Source organism: Melanerpes formicivorus, unplaced genomic scaffold (genome assembly GCF_026170545.1).
Source record: "Melanerpes formicivorus ecotype bairdi unplaced genomic scaffold, bMelFor1.0.p_v2 SCAF_82, whole genome shotgun sequence".
NCBI lineage: Eukaryota > Metazoa > Chordata > Aves > Piciformes > Picidae > Melanerpes > Melanerpes formicivorus.
This window is the reverse complement of record NW_027142434.1, coordinates 1,152,852-1,169,885: the sequence shown is the minus strand read 5'-3', so window position 1 is coordinate 1,169,885 and position 17,034 is coordinate 1,152,852. Positions and strand designations below refer to the sequence as shown.

Here is a 17,034-nt window from a genome sequence, read left to right as displayed (position 1 = left end):
CCCATCCTCCTTCTGCAGCAGGGAGAGGTGAAGGTGCTCTCCCCAGCCCTCCCTAGAGCCTGGGAAGGAAGCAGCCAGTGCAGAGCAGCTGGGAGGGCAGAGCAGCTGCCTCGGGGCTGGCTGGGAGGGTGCTCTGCCTTCATTCACCTTCCTGCAGAGGCACCAAGGCAGGCACTCAGCATAGCATTAGTAAGGAGATGCAGCTCACTTTTACCAAAGTGACCTTCAGCAGACTCTGAGCTCTTTCTGCTTAATTTTCCCCCAATGAGAGCCAAGTCACTCAGGGGATGCCAGGAGAAGATCTGAACTCTTTATTGATCCAGCAAGGCTTAGCGAGGCAGGGTTCAGGGCTGGGATGGGCAGAGAGGAGCACTGCAGCCTTCCACTCTGACCTGCTGCAGAGCACAGGCCTGGCCCTCCTGCAGCCCAGCCCTCGAGGAGGCTGCCACAGGGCTCTCATCTTTGAATCCATGGCAGGGAGAAGCCTCTGGAGGGTCAGCAGGTTTTGGTCCAAGGGTCAGAGCCTCGCCGCCAGCACCGCACTGCGCTTCCAGTTTCGCTTTGTCTCACTCCCCCTGCAGCCTCCGGCTGGGGCAGCTGAGCTCCCTTCAAAAGAGTCCTCTGAATGTTGCATTTCACAGCACTAACAACTCAGGGCTGCTGCATTTTGCAGTGTGCAATACTGCCAGGCTGGAGTCTGAGCTGTGTGACTCCCCCAAGCAGCTGGAACAGATTCATTCCTGTAACAGTTTGGGTTCGGTGTTTGTGTAACAGAGACCAAAGCCCAGGCAGGGAGCAGGGCAGAGCAAGGCTGCTGCCCAGGCTCCTCTGGGCCACCCTTGCCCTGCTGTGTGCTCAGTGTGGAATGGTAAAAAAACTAAAGGCAGTCAGCTGCAAAGTGCTGCTTTGGGTGAGGAATGGCTGCAGTCTGGTTTCCCAGGCAGGTCATATGTCAGCGCCCAGCTCTGCGCACTGCTTGTCTGAGATGTGGTTAGCTAAGGACTCGATGATGTCCAGGAGGAGCAGCTGACTCAGGGAGCGGAGGTTTGGCAGCTTGGAGACCTTCAAGGGAAAGAAAAACAGAACAGAAATAAACCAGAAAGGAATTAAGCCCTCCCCAGAGCAGGTCTGAGGCATCAGCACGGCCCCTGCCGCCCCACCGGGCAGCTCAGGAGAGCCTGAGGCTGGGCACCTGCAGCCTGAGCCCACACTGGCTCAGAGGGCTCCAGAGCAGGACCCGTGGGGGCTCCAGAGCAGCTCCCCTGGGGGCTCCAGAGCAGGACCCTTGGGGGCTCCAGAGCAGGACCCTTGGGGGCTCCAGAGCAGGAGCTGTGGGGGCTCCAGAGCAGCTCCCTTGGGGGCTCCAGAGCAGCTCCCCTGGGGGCTCCAGAGCAGGAGCTGTGGGGGCTCCAGAGCAGGACCCTTGGGGGCTCCAGAGCAGCACCCGTGGGGGCTCCAGAGCAGCTCCTATGGGGGCTTCAGAGCAGCACCCATGGGGGCTCCAGAGCAGCTCCTATGGGGGCTCCAGAGCAGGACCCTTGGGGGCTCCAGAGCAGCTCCCTTGGGGGCTCCAGAGCAGCTCCTATGGGGGCTCCAGAGCAGCACCCGTGGGGGCTCCAGAGCAGCACCCTTGGGGGCTCCAGAGCAGGAGCTGTGGGGGCTCCAGAGCAGGACCCTTGGGGGCTCCAGAGCAGCTCCCGTGGGGGCTCCAGAGCAGGAGCTGTGGGGGCTCCAGAGCAGCACCCGTGGGGGCTCCAGAGCAGGACTCATGGGGGCTCCAGAGCAGCACCCATGGGGGCTCCAGAGCAGCACCCTTGGGGGCTCCAGAGCAGGACCCTTGGGGGCTCCAGAGCAGCTCCCGTGGGGGCTCCAGAGCAGGACCCTTGGGGGCTCCAGAGCAGCTCCCCTGGGGGCTCCAGAGCAGCACCCCTGGGGGATCCAGAGCAGCACCTGCAGGGGCTCCACAGCAGCTCCCCTGGGGGCTCCAGAGCAGCACCCCTGGGGGCTCCAGAGCAGGACCCTTGGGGGCTCCAGAGCAGCTCCCCTGGGGGCTCCAGAGCAGCTCCCCTGGGGGCTCCAGAGCAGCACCTGCAGGGGCTCCACAGCAGCTCCCCTGGGGGCTCCAGAGCAGCACCCCTGGGGGCTCCAGAGCAGGACCCTTGGGGGCTCCAGAGCAGCTCCCCTGGGGGCTCCAGAGCAGCACCTGCAGGGTCTCCAGAGCAGCTCCTATGGGGGCTCCAGAGCGGCACCTGCAGGGGCTCCAGAGCAGCTCCTATGGGGGCTCCAGAGCGGCACCTGCAGGGGCTCCAGGGCAGCTCCCCTGGAGGCTGCAGTGCAGGACCCTTGGGGGCTCCAGAGCAGGACCTGTGGGGGCTTCAGAGCAGGTCCTGTGGGGGCTCCAGAGCAGCTCCCTTGGGGGCTCCAGAGCAGCTCCCATGGGGGCTCCAGAGCAGCTCCCCTGGGGGCTCCACAGCAGCTCCCTTGGGGTCTCCACAGCAGCTCCCATGGGGGCTCCAGGCACAGCTCCCTGTGCTTACAGCCCAGCTCCAGACTGCTGCTGGAGGGCAGCTGCTGAGCCCAACGCAGGGACAGCTCTGACAGCTCCACTGTGGCTGGAGGCCACAAAGCAAAGCTGGGCACCAGCACAGCCCTGGATTTGAAGTCTGTTTGTACTGAGAAGCTGCCCCAGGGCCTGATCTCCTCCCCCCTGCGTGCTCCTCAGGACGTGGTGCTCAGTGCCCTCCCTGGTTTTGCTTGGCAAGCCTCCTGCAGTCAAAGCAGGTCACTGGGGCAGCAGCCAAGAGAAACCTTCACCACGTCAGGTCTCTGGGAATCTACAACCAACTTCATGCTCTTGAACTGCTCAGGAGCTCAACTCCTACCCAAAGAGAGCTCTGCAGACTCCTTCCTTTTCCACAGCCCCACAGTGAGGGAAGAGTGAGAGCCAGGAATCTCTCTTGCTGGAGTTACCGACAGGCAAACCCAGCCCTGCAGGCAGACTCTGCCCAGCCTCCAGGAGCTGCAGGGGGAAGATCCTCGCCTGGCTCTGCCCAGCTTGGCTGTGAGGAAGAACAAAGCTGGCTCCAGCAGCAGGTTCTGAAACCCAGCAGGGAGATGGCTGAGCAGACTTCCAGAAAGAGCTCAGGACAGGTGCTTGGGGTCATACCCCCAGGGGAGAGGTTCCACAAGGGCTGGGAGGGAGAGCCCTCAGCACTGGTGGGAGTCTGCCCCTGCCCGAGGCTCGCGCCGCGGAGGAACAGATTGGGGAGGGTCATCACCAGCGCTTCAGAGCAGCTTTATTGAGGCTTTTGCACAACACTGAGACAGGAGAGCCTCAACCACGGGGCCCAGAGCAGCCAAGCTCTGGGAACAGCTCCTCAGTGAACCCTCCTGCACGGGGAGAGCTGCTCAGCAGTCCCAGCTGGGAGGAGAGGAGACCCCAGCAGCCATGCCCCAGGCTGCCTTCACCTTGCTGACCCCACAGGTTTGTGCAGCCAGAACAAACCCTCCCTTCAGGCCTGTGGCTCACTCTGGGCAGGACAGCGACTGCTGGTGCCCAGTTCCCCTGCACTGGGCCAGGAATCACACACTGGAGGCTCTCAGGCCACAGGAGAACACTGCACAATGAGAGCTGCTGGGGCTCAGTGCTGGACAGGCTTCCAGCCACGGCTGGGTGAGAGCTTTCTAGCAGGCAGCAGTCTAAAGAGCAAACATTTGCACACAGCCTGGAGAGGAGGGCACCAGAGCAGCTGCACTCCTGCAATGGCTGCTCCCTGGCACAGCTTGGGCAGACTCCCCCCAGATCTCCTCTGGCCTCCCCTGGGCAGTTGAGGCCATGAGGTTTCAGCCCTCAGGGACTGTAATGCAGGGACCCCAGACCCCAGGAGATGTCCCAGGCCACCAAGCTGTCCTGTGGGACAGGCAGTGGGACCATGCTCCATGCCCCTCTGCAGCATCCAGGAGGCCAGAACACACTCCAGATGGAGGCAGGAGGTGGAACCTCGTGCTGGGGACTCTCACTGGGAGTGCAACTCCTGGGTGCTGGCTCCACCCTCAAAGCTTTTCATGCATTTGGAGTTATTCCTGAATGCAATACCCCAGGTGGGCAATCAGGCAGCTAAGAAGGAGCCTCTCTGTGTCTCCTGCTCTCCCTCCCTGGAGGTTACTCAGAGGAAAGGCAGGCAGCTGGGTGCTGACTGGGGAACTGTTGTCAGCATCCAGAATCCCAGCTCCTATGATTTATTTCCCCATTCCCACAGTGCTAATAAGCTGTGCAATGAACTGCTCAGGGGCTGGGGAGCTCTGGTGGAGGGCTCATAGCTCACAGGGGCACCTCCATGACAATGTCCTTATCTCAGGGTGAGAACAGGAACATCAGCACTTCAGGCTCGTGACCCTTCCTCTGGCCAATGCATCATCCCAGCACGGAGCCACCAGAGGGCACAGCCATGGCAATTGCAGCAGCAGCTGGCAGTTTGCCTGCTGAGCATGTGGCAGCAGCAGGCCCATGGCAGGGAACACTTCAGAAGAAATGTGAGCAGCACCCAGGGGACAGAGCTGTGCCCTCGGTGCCGACCCTGCCACACGCAGGAGGGCACAGCACAGAGCTGCGGCAAGGGCCGAGGGCAGCGGCGCTGGGAAGCTCCTCTTTTGGAAGGGCTTCACACTTCCAGAGCAGGCTGCTCCAGCCTCTCACTTGTGTTTGCTGTGCCCAGCACCCCCAGCAGGCTTGTCCTGGAGTGCCAGAGCCAGGCTGGCAGCACTAAGGAGTCTTTAGCCAGCGCAGCGCCACAGGGCAGCAGCTCTCCAAAGCCCCAGAAAAGACGCAACCAACCTTGGTGAACTGGTGAACGATGATGTGCAGGCAGTGCCTCTTCATGTCCAGGGCCTGGGTCTTGTCAGCTGCCTCCAAAATCTAGAGCAGAAGCAGGGATGAGAGTTTCCCTCTGCCCAGCTCAGGCTGCAGCACAGACACCGACTGAGAGGCAACTCCCCGAGCCAGGGAACCCCTCCAGATTCCATCACAAACCTGCATCTGCTCTGAGCTACTGAAAAGCAGCCCTTGGGTCTCACATGGGGGGAGGCCTCAGGAGATCAGCAGAGGGAAACTGCAGAGCTGCTTCAGAGCCAGGTGCCTGCAGTGCCCCAGAGAGGCCGGCAGGAGCCGAAGGCATTTAGAGCTGGAACAGCTTCTGCTGCTGTTGAGGAGGGCTCTGCCCACCCTGCAGCTGCCTCTGGCAGCTTCCTTACCATGCAATAGTCTCTGTTGGCTTCATCTCCCCTGCCAGGCCCTGTCAGCAGCACTGAGCAAGCAAGGCCAGGGCCACCTGCACACCACCCTTTGCCCTGGTGCAAAGGTCTACCAAAGAAAGGGTCAGGAGCTGAGTGCTGAGCACCTGGCAGACCTTTAGAGGCCTTCAGGACACTGCTCTGCAGTGGGGGCTGAGGAGCTGCCCAGGGACATCCTGCTGCTCAGCACAGGAGCACCAGGGACACACAGAGCAGGGCAGGAAATCAAGCTGCTGGAGGCTGTGTGTCCTCAGCAGGGGTTGTGCAGTCTCAGTGGGTGGCAGTCTGGGAGGGCCTCAGGGAACCTGGCACTGGGGGGGGGCACTTAACCCTTTGGCTTCCCTCTACCTAAGTCAAGGGACTAATTAAAGCTAGCTGGGGCCAGTTACCTGCAGTACATTCTCCACTGTGACATTCATCTCCAGGTTCTGCTTGCAGTAGGCCTGCAGCCTGTTGTTGGAGAAGCCATAGTAGTAGGGAGCAGCAAAGAGGTACCTGAGCAGCTCACTAAGGAAAAGCAGCAGCAGAGGCCTGGCACTGCCTGGCAGCACAACCCAGGGGAGAATGCAGCAGCCCACAGAGCAGCCCTGCCAAAGAGCCCCCAGCAGGCAGGGTCAGAGGCAGGGCCAAGCACTTCAGACAGACACTTGAGCCCCTCTGGGCTGAAGGATACAGGGAGTCTTCAGGAGGCATGTTCACCTCTCCATAATAGATGTATCTGAGCATGGACTCGAAGGCCTGCTTGCTGGGGACCATCTCCCCTATGGAGATGTTCACCTGCCCATCCTCTGGCATGAAGGAGCGGAACATGGCCTCGAAGTAGCTGCAGCAGGGGACAGAGCTGCTGGGGGATGCTCTGCAGGCTGCTGCTGCCCAGCGCTGCAGCTCCCCCAGCAGCAAGCCCAGGTGAGAGCCTGGGCAAAGCCACTGCTGAACTGCTGTCTCCTGGATGTCTGGCTGCAAACATAATCCCCCCTCCCCTCGTTTCCATCAGCACCACCTGAAATCCATCTCCTCCTGGGAAATGAGGAGGCTTGGGGCTTTGATTTTCACCTCATTTGCATAAGAGCTGGGAGAGAGCTTCAGGAAGGATGAATTTCCTTGGTGTCTACAGGCTGCCAATCAGGCAGAGTTCTTTCAACAGCTGTGAAATGCTGCTGGTAAAGCACCACAGTGGCTGACACTGAACATTACTGCTGGGGCTGGGAACAATAAGCCAGTGGTGCCAGGGTGTGCAGCAGCCATGTGCTGCGAGCCCTTCGTGCCTGGCAGGACACAAAGGTGCAGGCAGAGAGAGCAGGCGAGGGAAGGGCAAACCTACCTCACACAGACTGAGCAGGGGGAAGGGAGAAGTGCTGCCCCTGCAGCAGAGCATGGGAACCACCTACCCCCTGTCATCAACCATTTCTCCTGATGCCTGGTCACACCCAGGTGAAACAGCAGCAGAAAGAGATTCAGGTTTCACAGGAGGGACCTTCACCCTCAGAAGACTCTCTCTGACCTCAGAGCAATCTGCTGCTTTCCACTGCACTGAAGCTGCCTTGCATGCATGGAGCCACAGAATGGTTTGGGCTGGAAGGGAGCTCCAGAGCTCATCCAGCCCAACCCCCTGCACTCAGCAGGGACATCCTCCACTGGAGCAGGTTGCCCAGGGCCCTCTCCAGCCTCACCTGGAATATCTCCAGGCATGGAGCCTCAACTCCCTCCCTGGGCAACCTGCTGCAGTGCTCCAGCAGCCTCCTGGGGCAGAACTTGTTCCTCACATCCAATCTCAATCTGCTCTGCTCTAGGTTGAAGCCATTGCCCCTGGGCCTGTCCCTGCAGGCCTTTGGGAACAGTCTCTCTGCAGCCTCCTTGTAGCTCCCTTCAGGTCCTGGCAGGCTGCTCTAAGGTCTCCCTGCAGCCCTCTCTTCTCCAGGCAGAACACCCCCAGCTCCCTCAGCCTGTCCCCACAGCAGAGCTGCTCCAACCCCCTGAGCATTTTCATGGCCTCCTCTGGACCCTCTCCACCAGCTCCAGGTCCTTCCTGTGTGGAGGGCTCCAGAGCTGGATGCAGTACTCCAGGTAAGGTCTCACTAGAGCAGAGCAAAGGGGCAGAATTCTCCACCCTCCCTGGGCTTTGCCAGATCCTTTGTCTTGCAGTGCAGCTTCCTACAGCCCCTCCAGAGAACCTCCACAGCTCTAACTTCCTCCCTGCTGGGTACCAAACTCCACACTGCTGCTTGAAGGCTTACTGCAGGCACTGAGCAAAGCTGCACCTTGCACTTCACGCTGCACCAAGTTCCCCTCTGTCTTCTAACCAAGGGCAGCCAGCCCCAGCCCCCCAGCCCTGCCCCTGCTCCCCCCAGCATCTGCCCCAGCACAGAGGCTGACCTGGAGCGCGCTGCCAGGATGGCTTTGTGGGCAGGCTGGGGGTGCCCGTCCAGGAGCAGGATGATGTCACAGAACTCAGTCCCAGCTCCTTCCAGGTAAGCCTTCATGTCCTGGATTAATGAGGTTCCTGAAAGTCAATGGCAGTGAAGTGGTTAAAGGCTCCACAGCTCCAGCTCCCACCAAACTAACAGGGGAGAGCTCAGTGCCCTCCACAGCCTGGAGGGAGGTTGGTGCTGGTCTCTTCTCACAGGTCATTAGTGACAGGGCAAGAGGCAGTGGCCTCAAGCTGCAGCAGGGCAGGGTCAGGCTGGACATCAAGAGTGGTCAGACACTGGCACAGGCTGCCCAGGGAGGTGGAGTCCCCAACCCCAGAGGTGTTTAAAGAATCACAGAATCAATAAGGTTGGAAAAGACCTCAGGGATCATCAAGTCCAAGCTGTCCCCCAGCACCTCCTGACTACTAACCCATGGCTCCAAGGGCCACATCCAATCCCCTCTGGAACACCTCCAGGGATGGGGACTCCACCACCTACCTGGGCAGCACATCCCAAGGGCCAACAACTCTCTCTGGGAAGAACTTTCTCCTCACCTCCAGCCTAAACCTCCCCTGGCACAGCTTGAGGCTGTGTCCTCTTGTTCTGGTGCTGGGAGAAGAGCCCAACCCCCACCTGGCTCCAACCTCCCTTCAGGGAGTTGGAGAGGGCAATGAGGTCTCCCCTGAGCCTCCTCTTCTGCAGGCTACACAAGGGTGGTTTAGATGTGGTGCTCAGGGACAAGGCTTCGGGGTGAACCTTGCAGGGCAGGGTCAGTGGCTGGAGCTGATGGTCCCAGAAACCTTTTCCAACCTGAATGACTCTGTGATTCTGCAACACATGGCCAAGCCCAAGCCCCAGCCCCCCCTTGTTTTGGGACCCCTGGGGGGGGGGAGTTTGAGGCAGGCCCTTCCTCACAGCCCTGGAGCAAAACAAGCTTCATCCTCCCCCATCACAGTGCACCACCCACTGCCCAACCCAGCCTGGCAGCTCTGTGTCACACTGCTGACAGCAACCCCTGGCCATGGCCACTCTGGCAGGTGCTCTCCACAGGTAAGGCAATCAGGCTCTTCCCCACCCTCTGCAGGACTTCCCACCAGCAGGAAGACAAAATTCTGTCTGCTGATGAAAAGCTTCCCCAGACCCTGCAGGAAGGCCTCTGTCAGCCAACACTTGAGTTAACCTTTGGAAGGCCAGAGGGGCAGAGCACCCTCCCTGCTCAAGTTCACTCACAGCTCCAAAGTTCTTATTTTGTGGGTGTTTGGTGCTGGGCCCCTTGCCCTGTCCCAGCCCTGGATACAGAAGTGGCTCTGCCACCCTCTTGCAGGGGGCAGCTGTCTCATCTAGGGGACAAATGCCACCCAGACCTGCCTCACCTAGGGGACAAATGCCACCCAGACCTCTCATCTAGGGGACAAATGCCACCCAGAGGCTTTCTGCTGAGCCTCCTGGGGCTGGCTTCCCCATCCTCCTCTCCAGTCCCCACTTACTGCTGTGCAGAGCTCCCAGTCAGCTCTGGCAATGCCTCTGACCCTGCTGGCCTCAGAACATTTCATGATTGGATTCCTCTGTCTGCATGCCACCAGGATAACAATTCTGAGCAGGATCAGGCCCAGGGCAGTCCTTGATGAATTCCACAAGAGAATCACCCACCAAATCTCCTCCTTCCCCTGCACACACCCACCCCTCAAGGTGAAGCCCAGCAGCAGCTTTCCTTGCAAGATCTTCCTCTGCCTAAAACCTAGGAGCAGGCCAACTGCCTGCTCAGCTTTGTTACCTCCCAGGCTGCTCCCAGCACAGCCTCTGCCTTTGCTTTGAGTCAGTCTTTGTTCCTCCCTGCTCCTCCTGCCTCATCTCTCCCTGAACAGAACCAGGTTGCTTTACTGCAAGAAGAACCCACCAGGATTTAACAAGAGCCTTTCCAGGGAGGAGGTGGAGTGCCCATACCCTGGAGAAGATCAGAAGCTGCCCTGATGTGGTGCTGAGGGAGGTGGTTCAGTGGCAGTGGCTCAGGAGCAGTGTGGGATTGTGAGCTCCAGGGCAGCAGTTGGGCTGCATGCTCTCAAAGGTCTGTTCCAGCTTCAGCAGATCTGAGGCTCTGTGGCTCTGTCTGTTTGGAAGGGGACACTGCTCTGAGTGCAGCTCACTGAAGGACCAGCACAGAGCCACAGAGCTCTCAGGGCTGGAAGGGAGCTCAAGGCTCAGCCAGCTCCAAGCCCCTGCCATGGGCAGGGACACCTCACACCACAGCAGCTTGCTCATAGCCAGCCTGGCACCAATGCCATAGATTCACTCCAAGGTTCACAGGATGGGGTGGGTTGGGAGGGACCCCCAAGCTCATCCAGCTCCAACCCCCTGCCATGGGCAGGGACACCTCCCACCAGCACAGCTTGCTCAGGGCCTCATCCAGCCTGGTCCTGAACACCTCCAGGCAGGGGGCAAGCATCAGATCTCAGAGAACTTCCACTTTGGGTTGGGTTTTGCAGTATCTACTTAAATTCTGATCCCTTCACAACCAGAATGGTTTGCAGCAGCTCTGGCAGGGGAAGCTGGAGTGCCCCAGCAGCTGAACTTGGCTTCTCTCCCACCCAGCCCCAGAAGGAGCCAGCAGCAGTTACACTTTGCCCACCACCATCTTTGTGCTACCACCACACCTCTGGGGTGGTTGGGCAGGAGACAGAGAGTCAGATTTCACCTCTACCTTAAAGGCTTCAACTTTCTCCCCACCTAGACTCCCAGAGCTGCCAGGGCTGGAAGGGAGCTCAAGGCCCAGCCAGCTCCAAGCCCCTGCCATGGGCAGGGACACCTCACACCACAGCAGCTTGCTCACAGCCACCTCCAGCCTGGCTGCAAACACCTCCAGGCAGGAGGCTTCCACCACCTCCCTGGGCAGCCTGGGCCAGGCTCTCACCACCCTCCTGGCCAACAACTTCTTCCTCACAGCCAATCTCAATCTTCCCACTTCCAGTTTTGCTCCATCCCCCCCAGCCCTATCCCTCCCTGACAGCCTAAAAAGTCTCTCCCCAGCTTTCCTGTAGCCCCCTGCAGATCCTGGCAGGCCATAAGAAGGTCTCCTCAGAGCCTTCTGTCCAGAGTGAGAGAGCAGCTCCAGCCCTCTGCTCCTCCTCCTGGCCCTTCTCTGGACACCTTCCAGCACCTCCAGACCCTTCCTGTGCTGGGGGCTCCAGACCTGGATGCAGTGCTGCAGCTGTGGTCTCACCAGAGGGGAGCATGCCCTGCCTCAGTCTGGGGAACAGCCTGAGCACAGTTACACCAGTGGGTGATCTGCAGTGGTCTCCTTGCCAGGCTGCCCCCCAGCCCCCACCCCCCCCAGCAGTGGCAGAGAAACATGGGCAGGGCTGTCCCAGGGCAGCACAGGCAGGGCTGTCCCAGGGCAGGGCTGTCCCAGGGCAGGGCTGTGCCAGGGCAGCACAGGCAGGGCTGTGCCAGGGCAGGGCTGTGCCAGAGCAGCACAGGCAGGGCTGTGCCAGAGCAGGGCTGTGCCAGGGCAGCACAGGCAGGGCTGTGCCAGGGCAGGGCTGTGCCAGAGCAGCACAGGCAGGGCTGTGCCAGAGCAGGGCTGTGCCAGGGCAGCACAGGCAGGGCTGTCCCAGGGCAGGGCTGTCCCAGAGCAGGGCTGTCCCAGGGGAGCACAGAGAGGGCTGTCCCAGGGCAGGGCTGTCCCAGGGCAGGGCTGTCCCAGGGCAGGGCTGTCCAGGGCAGGGCTGTGCCAGGGCAGGGCTGTCCCAGGGCAGGGCTGTCCAGGGCAGGGCTGTGCCAGGGCAGGGCTGTCCCAGGGCAGGGCTGTCCCAGGGCAGGGCTGTGCCAGGGGAGCACGGGCAGGGCTGTGCCAGGGCAGGGCTGTCCCAGGGGAGCACAGGCAGGGCTGTGCCAGGGCAGCACGGGCAGGGCTGTGCCAGGGCAGGGCTGTGCCAGGGGAGCACAGGCAGGGCTGTGCCAGGGCTGTCCAAGGGCTGTCCCAGGGCATCACCGATGTCCAGCGGCTGGTCCGAGTGTGTCCGCACTGGGGGCTGCTGCTTCCTCCGCACAATCTCCACTATCAGGGATGAAGAAAGATGCTCAAACTCCTTCATCATTATGACCTGATTAAAATGGGACTCCTTCACCACGAAGTTCAGGCAGTGTTCCTTAAAAACAAGGACAATGAGGATGACAAAGGAGAGTTGGCTGCTTGAAGGCCTCCTGCAGCAGCGTCACGTCAGCAGTGCCCTGCTGAGGAGCCAGGGGAGCACTCATGGCCTCCCTCATGGGCCTGCAGCTGGAGCTGTCAGAGAATGGCTCAGGCTGGAAGGGACCTTAGAGGTCATCGACTCCAACCTCCCTGTCATGGGATTGGATGGAGGGAGAGAGGCTGTTCCCAAAGGCCTGCAGGGACAGGACCAGAGGCAATAGCTTCAGACCAGAGCAGAGCAGATTGAGATTGGATGTGAGGAACAAGTTCTGCCCCAGGAGGGTGATGGAGCACTGGAATAGGTTGCCCAGGGAGGTGGTTGAGGCCTCATGTCTGGAGATATTCAAGTTGAGGCTGGACAGGGCTCTGGGCAACCTGATCCAGTGGAGGATGTCCCTGCTGGCTGCAGGGGGTTGGACTGGATGAGCTCTGGAGCTCCCTTCCATCCCAAACCATTCTGTGATGCTATGACAATCCACACTGGCACTGGCTCCAGCAACTGCAACTGCAGACAAGAGCATCACAGCATCACAGGTCACAGATGTCAGGGGCTGGAAGGGACCTCTGGAGATCTTTGTGTCCAACCCCCTGCCAGAGCAGGAGCAGGGAATCCAGCACAGGGCACACAGAACACATCCAGACAGGGCTGGGAAGGCTCCAGAGCAGGAGACTCCACAACCTCTCTGGGCAGCCTGCTCCAGGGCTCTGGGAGCCTCACAGTGCAGAAGTTCCTCCTCATGCTGAGCTGGAACCTCCTGTGCTGCAGTTTCCATCCACTGCCTCTTGCCCTATCCCAGGGCACAGTGAGCAGAGGCTGTCCCTGTCCCTCCCTTCCTGACCCCCAGCCCTCAGCTATTGACAGACATTGATCAGATCCCTCTCAGCCTGCTCCCCTCCAGACTGAACACCCCCAGGGCTCTCAGCCTCTCCTCCCCAGGCAGTGCTGCAGTCCCTTCAGCATCCTTGTAACCTCCCTTGGGCTCTCTCCAGCAGATCCCTGTCCCTCCTGAGCTGGGGAGCCCAGAGCTGGATGGAATATTCCAGGTGAGGTCTCAGCAGGGCAGGGCAGAGGGGGAGGAGAACCTCCCTTGCATTTGCACAAGCTGCCAGCTTTGGCAAGGCATTAATGGCAGCAATCTGATTTCTGTAAGTGCCTGATCAGTTCCTCTGCATGCTAAGTGCTCACCTTTAGCTGATCCAGCTGAAGCTTGTTAGCATTCTCACAGACAATGAGCACATTCTGCAGGTCTACAGAAGCCTCAATGTACTGCAGGCAGAGCTGCTCCAGGCGAGAGAGCTTGAAGTTCAAGGCCAGTTTGTAGACATCCATAATGAGCAACACATCCTGCACATGGCCTGCAAGCACAAGAGGGAAAGGGCTGCAGAGCTGAGAGAGGAGGAGAGCAAAACATTCTCCAAGGAGTTCTTTTGACCTAACCTAGAATGCTGGGGGGAAAAAAATATACCCAATGGATACTAACAAATGGCTTCCAAAAAGTGAGGCATGGAAGAGTCAGCCCAGGAGCTGTGAGGGACAGGGGTTTGGGACACACTGACCTAAAGCAGGTTCCTAACTGAGCCATGAAGCAGTCAGCCCAGGAGCTGTGAGGGACAGGGTTTGGGACACACTGACCTAAAGCAGGTTCCTAACTGAGCCATGAAGCAGTCAGCCCAGGAGCTGTGTGGGACAGGGGTTTGGGACACACTGACCTAAAGCAGGTTCCCAACTGAGCCATGAAGCAGTCAGCCCAGGAGCTGTGTGGGACAGGGGTTTGGGACACACTGAGCTAAAGCAGGTTCCTAACTGAGCCATGAAGCAGTCAGGCCAGGAGCTGTGGGACAGGGGTTTGGGACACACTGACCTAAAGCAGGTTCCCAACTGAGCCATGAAGCAGTCAGCCCAGGAGCTGTGTGGGACAGGGGTTTGGGACACACTGACCTCAAGCAGGTTCCTAACTGACCATGGAAGAGTCAGCCCAGCAGCTGTGTGGGACAGGGGTTTGGGACACACTGACCTAAAGCAGGTTCCTAAGTAAGCCAAGAAGCAGTCAGGCCAGGAGCTGTGTGGGACAGGGGTTTGGGACACACTGACCTAAAGCAGGTTCCTAAGTAAGCCAAGAAGCAGTCAGGCCAGGAGCTGTGAGGGACAGGGGTTTGGGACACACTGACCTAAAGCAGGTTCCTAACTGAGCCATGAAGCAGTCAGAAAGGAGCTGTGAGGGACAGGGGTTTGGGACACACTGACCTAAAGCAGGTTCCTAACTGAGCCATGAAGCAGTCAGCCCAGGAGCTGTGAGGGACAGGGGTTTGGGACACACTGACCTAAAGCAGGTTCCTAACTGAGCCATGAAGCAGTCAGCCCAGGAGCTGTGTGGGACAGGGGTTTGGGACACACTGACCTAAAGCAGGTTCCTAACTGAGCCATGAAGCAGTCAGCCCAGCAGCTGTGTGGGACAGGGGTTTGGGACACACTGACCTAAAGCAGGTTCCTAACTGAGCCATGAAGCAGTCAGAAAGGAGCTGTGTGGGACAGGGGTTTGGGACACACTGACCTCAAGCAGGTTCCTAACTGACCATGGAAGAGTCAGCCCAGCAGCTGTGTGGGACAGGGGTTTGGGACACACTGACCTAAAGCAGGTTCCTAAGTAAGCCAAGAAGCAGTCAGGCCAGGAGCTGTGTGGGACAGGGGTTTGGGACACACTGACCTAAAGCAGGTTCCCAACTGAGCCATGAAGCAGTCAGCCCAGGAGCTGTGTGGGACAGGGGTTTGGGACACACTGACCTCAAGCAGGTTCCTAACTGACCATGGAAGAGTCAGCCCAGCAGCTGTGTGGGACAGGGGTTTGGGACACACTGACCTAAAGCAGGTTCCTAAGTAAGCCAAGAAGCAGTCAGGCCAGGAGCTGTGTGGGACAGGGGTTTGGGACACACTGACCTAAAGCAGGTTCCCAACTGAGCCATGAAGCAGTCAGCCCAGGAGCTGTGTGGGACAGGGGTTTGGGACACACTGACCTCAAGCAGGTTCCTAACTGACCATGGAAGAGTCAGCCCAGCAGCTGTGTGGGACAGGGGTTTGGGACACACTGACCTAAAGCAGGTTCCTAAGTAAGCCAAGAAGCAGTCAGGCCAGGAGCTGTGTGGGACAGGGGTTTGGGACACACTGACCTAAAGCAGGTTCCTAACTGAGCCATGAAGCAGTCAGAAAGGAGCTGTGAGGGACAGGGGTTTGGGACACACTGACCTAAAGCAGGTTCCTAACTGAGCCATGAAGCAGTCAGCCCAGGAGCTGTGTGGGACAGGGGTTTGGGACACACTGACCTAAAGCAGGTTCCTAACTGAGCCATGAAGCAGTCAGCCCAGGAGCTGTGGGAAAGGGGTTTGGGACACACTGACCAACAAGCAGGTTCCTAACTGAGCCATGAAGCAGTCAGCCCAGGAGCTGTGAGGGACAGGGGTTTGGGACACACTGATCTAAAGCAGGTTCCTAACTGAGCCATGAAGCAGTCAGCCCAGGAGCTGTGGGAAAGGGGTTTGGGACACACTGACCAACAAGCAGGTTCCTAACTGAGCCATGAAGCAGGCAGCCCAGGAGCTGTGTGGGACATGGGTTTGGGACACACTGACCTAAAGCAGGTTCCTGACTGAGCCATGAAGCAGGCAGCCCAGGAGCTGTGTGGGACAGGGGTTTGGGACACACTGACCTAAAGCAGGTTCCTGAGCCATGAAGCAGTCAGCCCAGGAGCTGTGTGGGACAGAGTTTGGGACACACTGACCTAAAGCAGGTTCCTAACTGAGCCATGAAGCAGTCAGCCCAGGAGCTGTGTGGGACAGGGGTTTGGGACACACTGACTAACAAGCAGGTTCCTAACTGAGCCATGAAGCAGTCAGCCCAGGAGCTGTGGGACAGGGGTTTGGGACACACTGACCAACAAGCAGGTTCCTAACTGAGCCATGAAGCAGTCAGAAAGGAGCTGTGTGGGACAAGGGTTTGGACAGTCAGAGTCCTTTTAAACTCTCCAAAGGAAGTGCAGGCTCTAACCCCCCTGACAGCTCTGCCTTGCCAGAGTGCTCAGCTGCTCTCAGCTCTGCTGACAGCTGTGGCTGTTATGCAGCATCAGCAATCAGCTCCCTGCCTTGGACAGACCCTGCTGGAGGCTTCCTGCTCGAGTGTGTACAGCTCTAGGCTGGCCTGGAAGAGAGGGATGAACTAAGAGAGGCGCAGTGGGGACCCTGATAGGCCACTGCAAGGGGGCTACTGGGACATCAACTCAAGGAATAATCCTCAACAGCCTTTGCTTTGCTCACAGGAGACCTCTGGCCATCTGCTCTGACCGCCTCCAGACAGAGCAAAGCCTTCCTGCCTGTCTCCTGCCTTCCCTCCCTCTCCCTGGAAAATCCCCTTCGAGGAGCATGCCCAATGCTGGCAGCTCAGCCCCTGCAGGGCTCCCCAGGGTGCTGCTCTCTGAACCCAGAGGAAGAACCAGGAATACAAATGCTCAGGACAGGGCCACTGGAGGATCCCAGCAGAGAGAGAAGCACCAGGGAGAACGTTTGAGGGGCTGGGGGAGGGGAAGGGCAGCAGGCTGCCTGGGAAGCCTGCAACAAAGAGCTCAGTGTGAGCTCCCTTCTTCTGATCCTGTCCTGAAGAGAGCTTGCTGAGGATCAGTGAAGCAGCTGAGCAGCATCTGGCAATGCCAGCAGACACACATGAGAAGGTTTCCTCACCCCCACTGATGAGGCTTGCTGTGACAGAGGCCACCTTGCAGGGGAAGCCTTGGGACACCTGCACACAACTCACTGCGTTGCTGAGCATCCCCTTGCAGAGAAAGGGAAGGGCCTGGAGTGGAAGGGAAGCAAAGCTTCCTGCACTAGGACAGATCTGCCTCCCTCCACCTGCCTGTGCCACATGGCTGCAGGGTCCCCAGCCCCACCAGCTGCACGTCCCCCAGGTCCCCCCAGTCTGCCTCCCCCCAGCCAACAGACCTCAGCAGCTCCCCACAGCCAGAAGCCAGGCTGGGTGGGAGCTGAGATCTCTGCCAGCCTGCAAGAGCTTTACACCCAGGGATCTTCAAGGAATGAATCAAATGGCTTTTGCCTCTCTTGAGGCTTCACTCTCTTGGATTGGTGTTCTGAGGAGATGACAAAGCC

At 59.2% G+C, this 17,034-nt stretch overlaps 1 protein-coding gene across 2 annotated transcripts in view; it reads right to left on the bottom strand.

The window, feature by feature from the left end:
• Positions 1 to 294: 294 nt before the first annotated feature.
• LZTR1 (leucine zipper like post translational regulator 1) overlaps positions 295 to 17,034 on the bottom strand; it is a 55,890-nt gene continuing 39,150 nt past the window's right edge. Inside the window, exons 14-20 of one of the 2 annotated variants that reach the window (XM_068164722.1) lie at positions 13,073 to 13,242; positions 11,686 to 11,842; positions 7,663 to 7,789; positions 5,963 to 6,112; positions 5,679 to 5,784; positions 4,835 to 4,915; positions 295 to 1,062 (exon numbers count right to left, since the gene is read on the bottom strand). In XM_068164722.1, coding sequence (XP_068020823.1) covers positions 946 to 1,062; positions 4,835 to 4,915; positions 5,679 to 5,784; positions 5,963 to 6,112; positions 7,663 to 7,789; positions 11,686 to 11,842; positions 13,073 to 13,242 — 908 coding nt within the window. In that variant the 3' untranslated portion in view covers positions 295 to 945. The remainder of the gene's footprint in view (positions 1,063 to 4,834; positions 4,916 to 5,678; positions 5,785 to 5,962; positions 6,113 to 7,662; positions 7,790 to 11,685; positions 11,843 to 13,072; positions 13,243 to 17,034) is intronic. The other variant, XM_068164723.1, reaches the window with a different exon arrangement.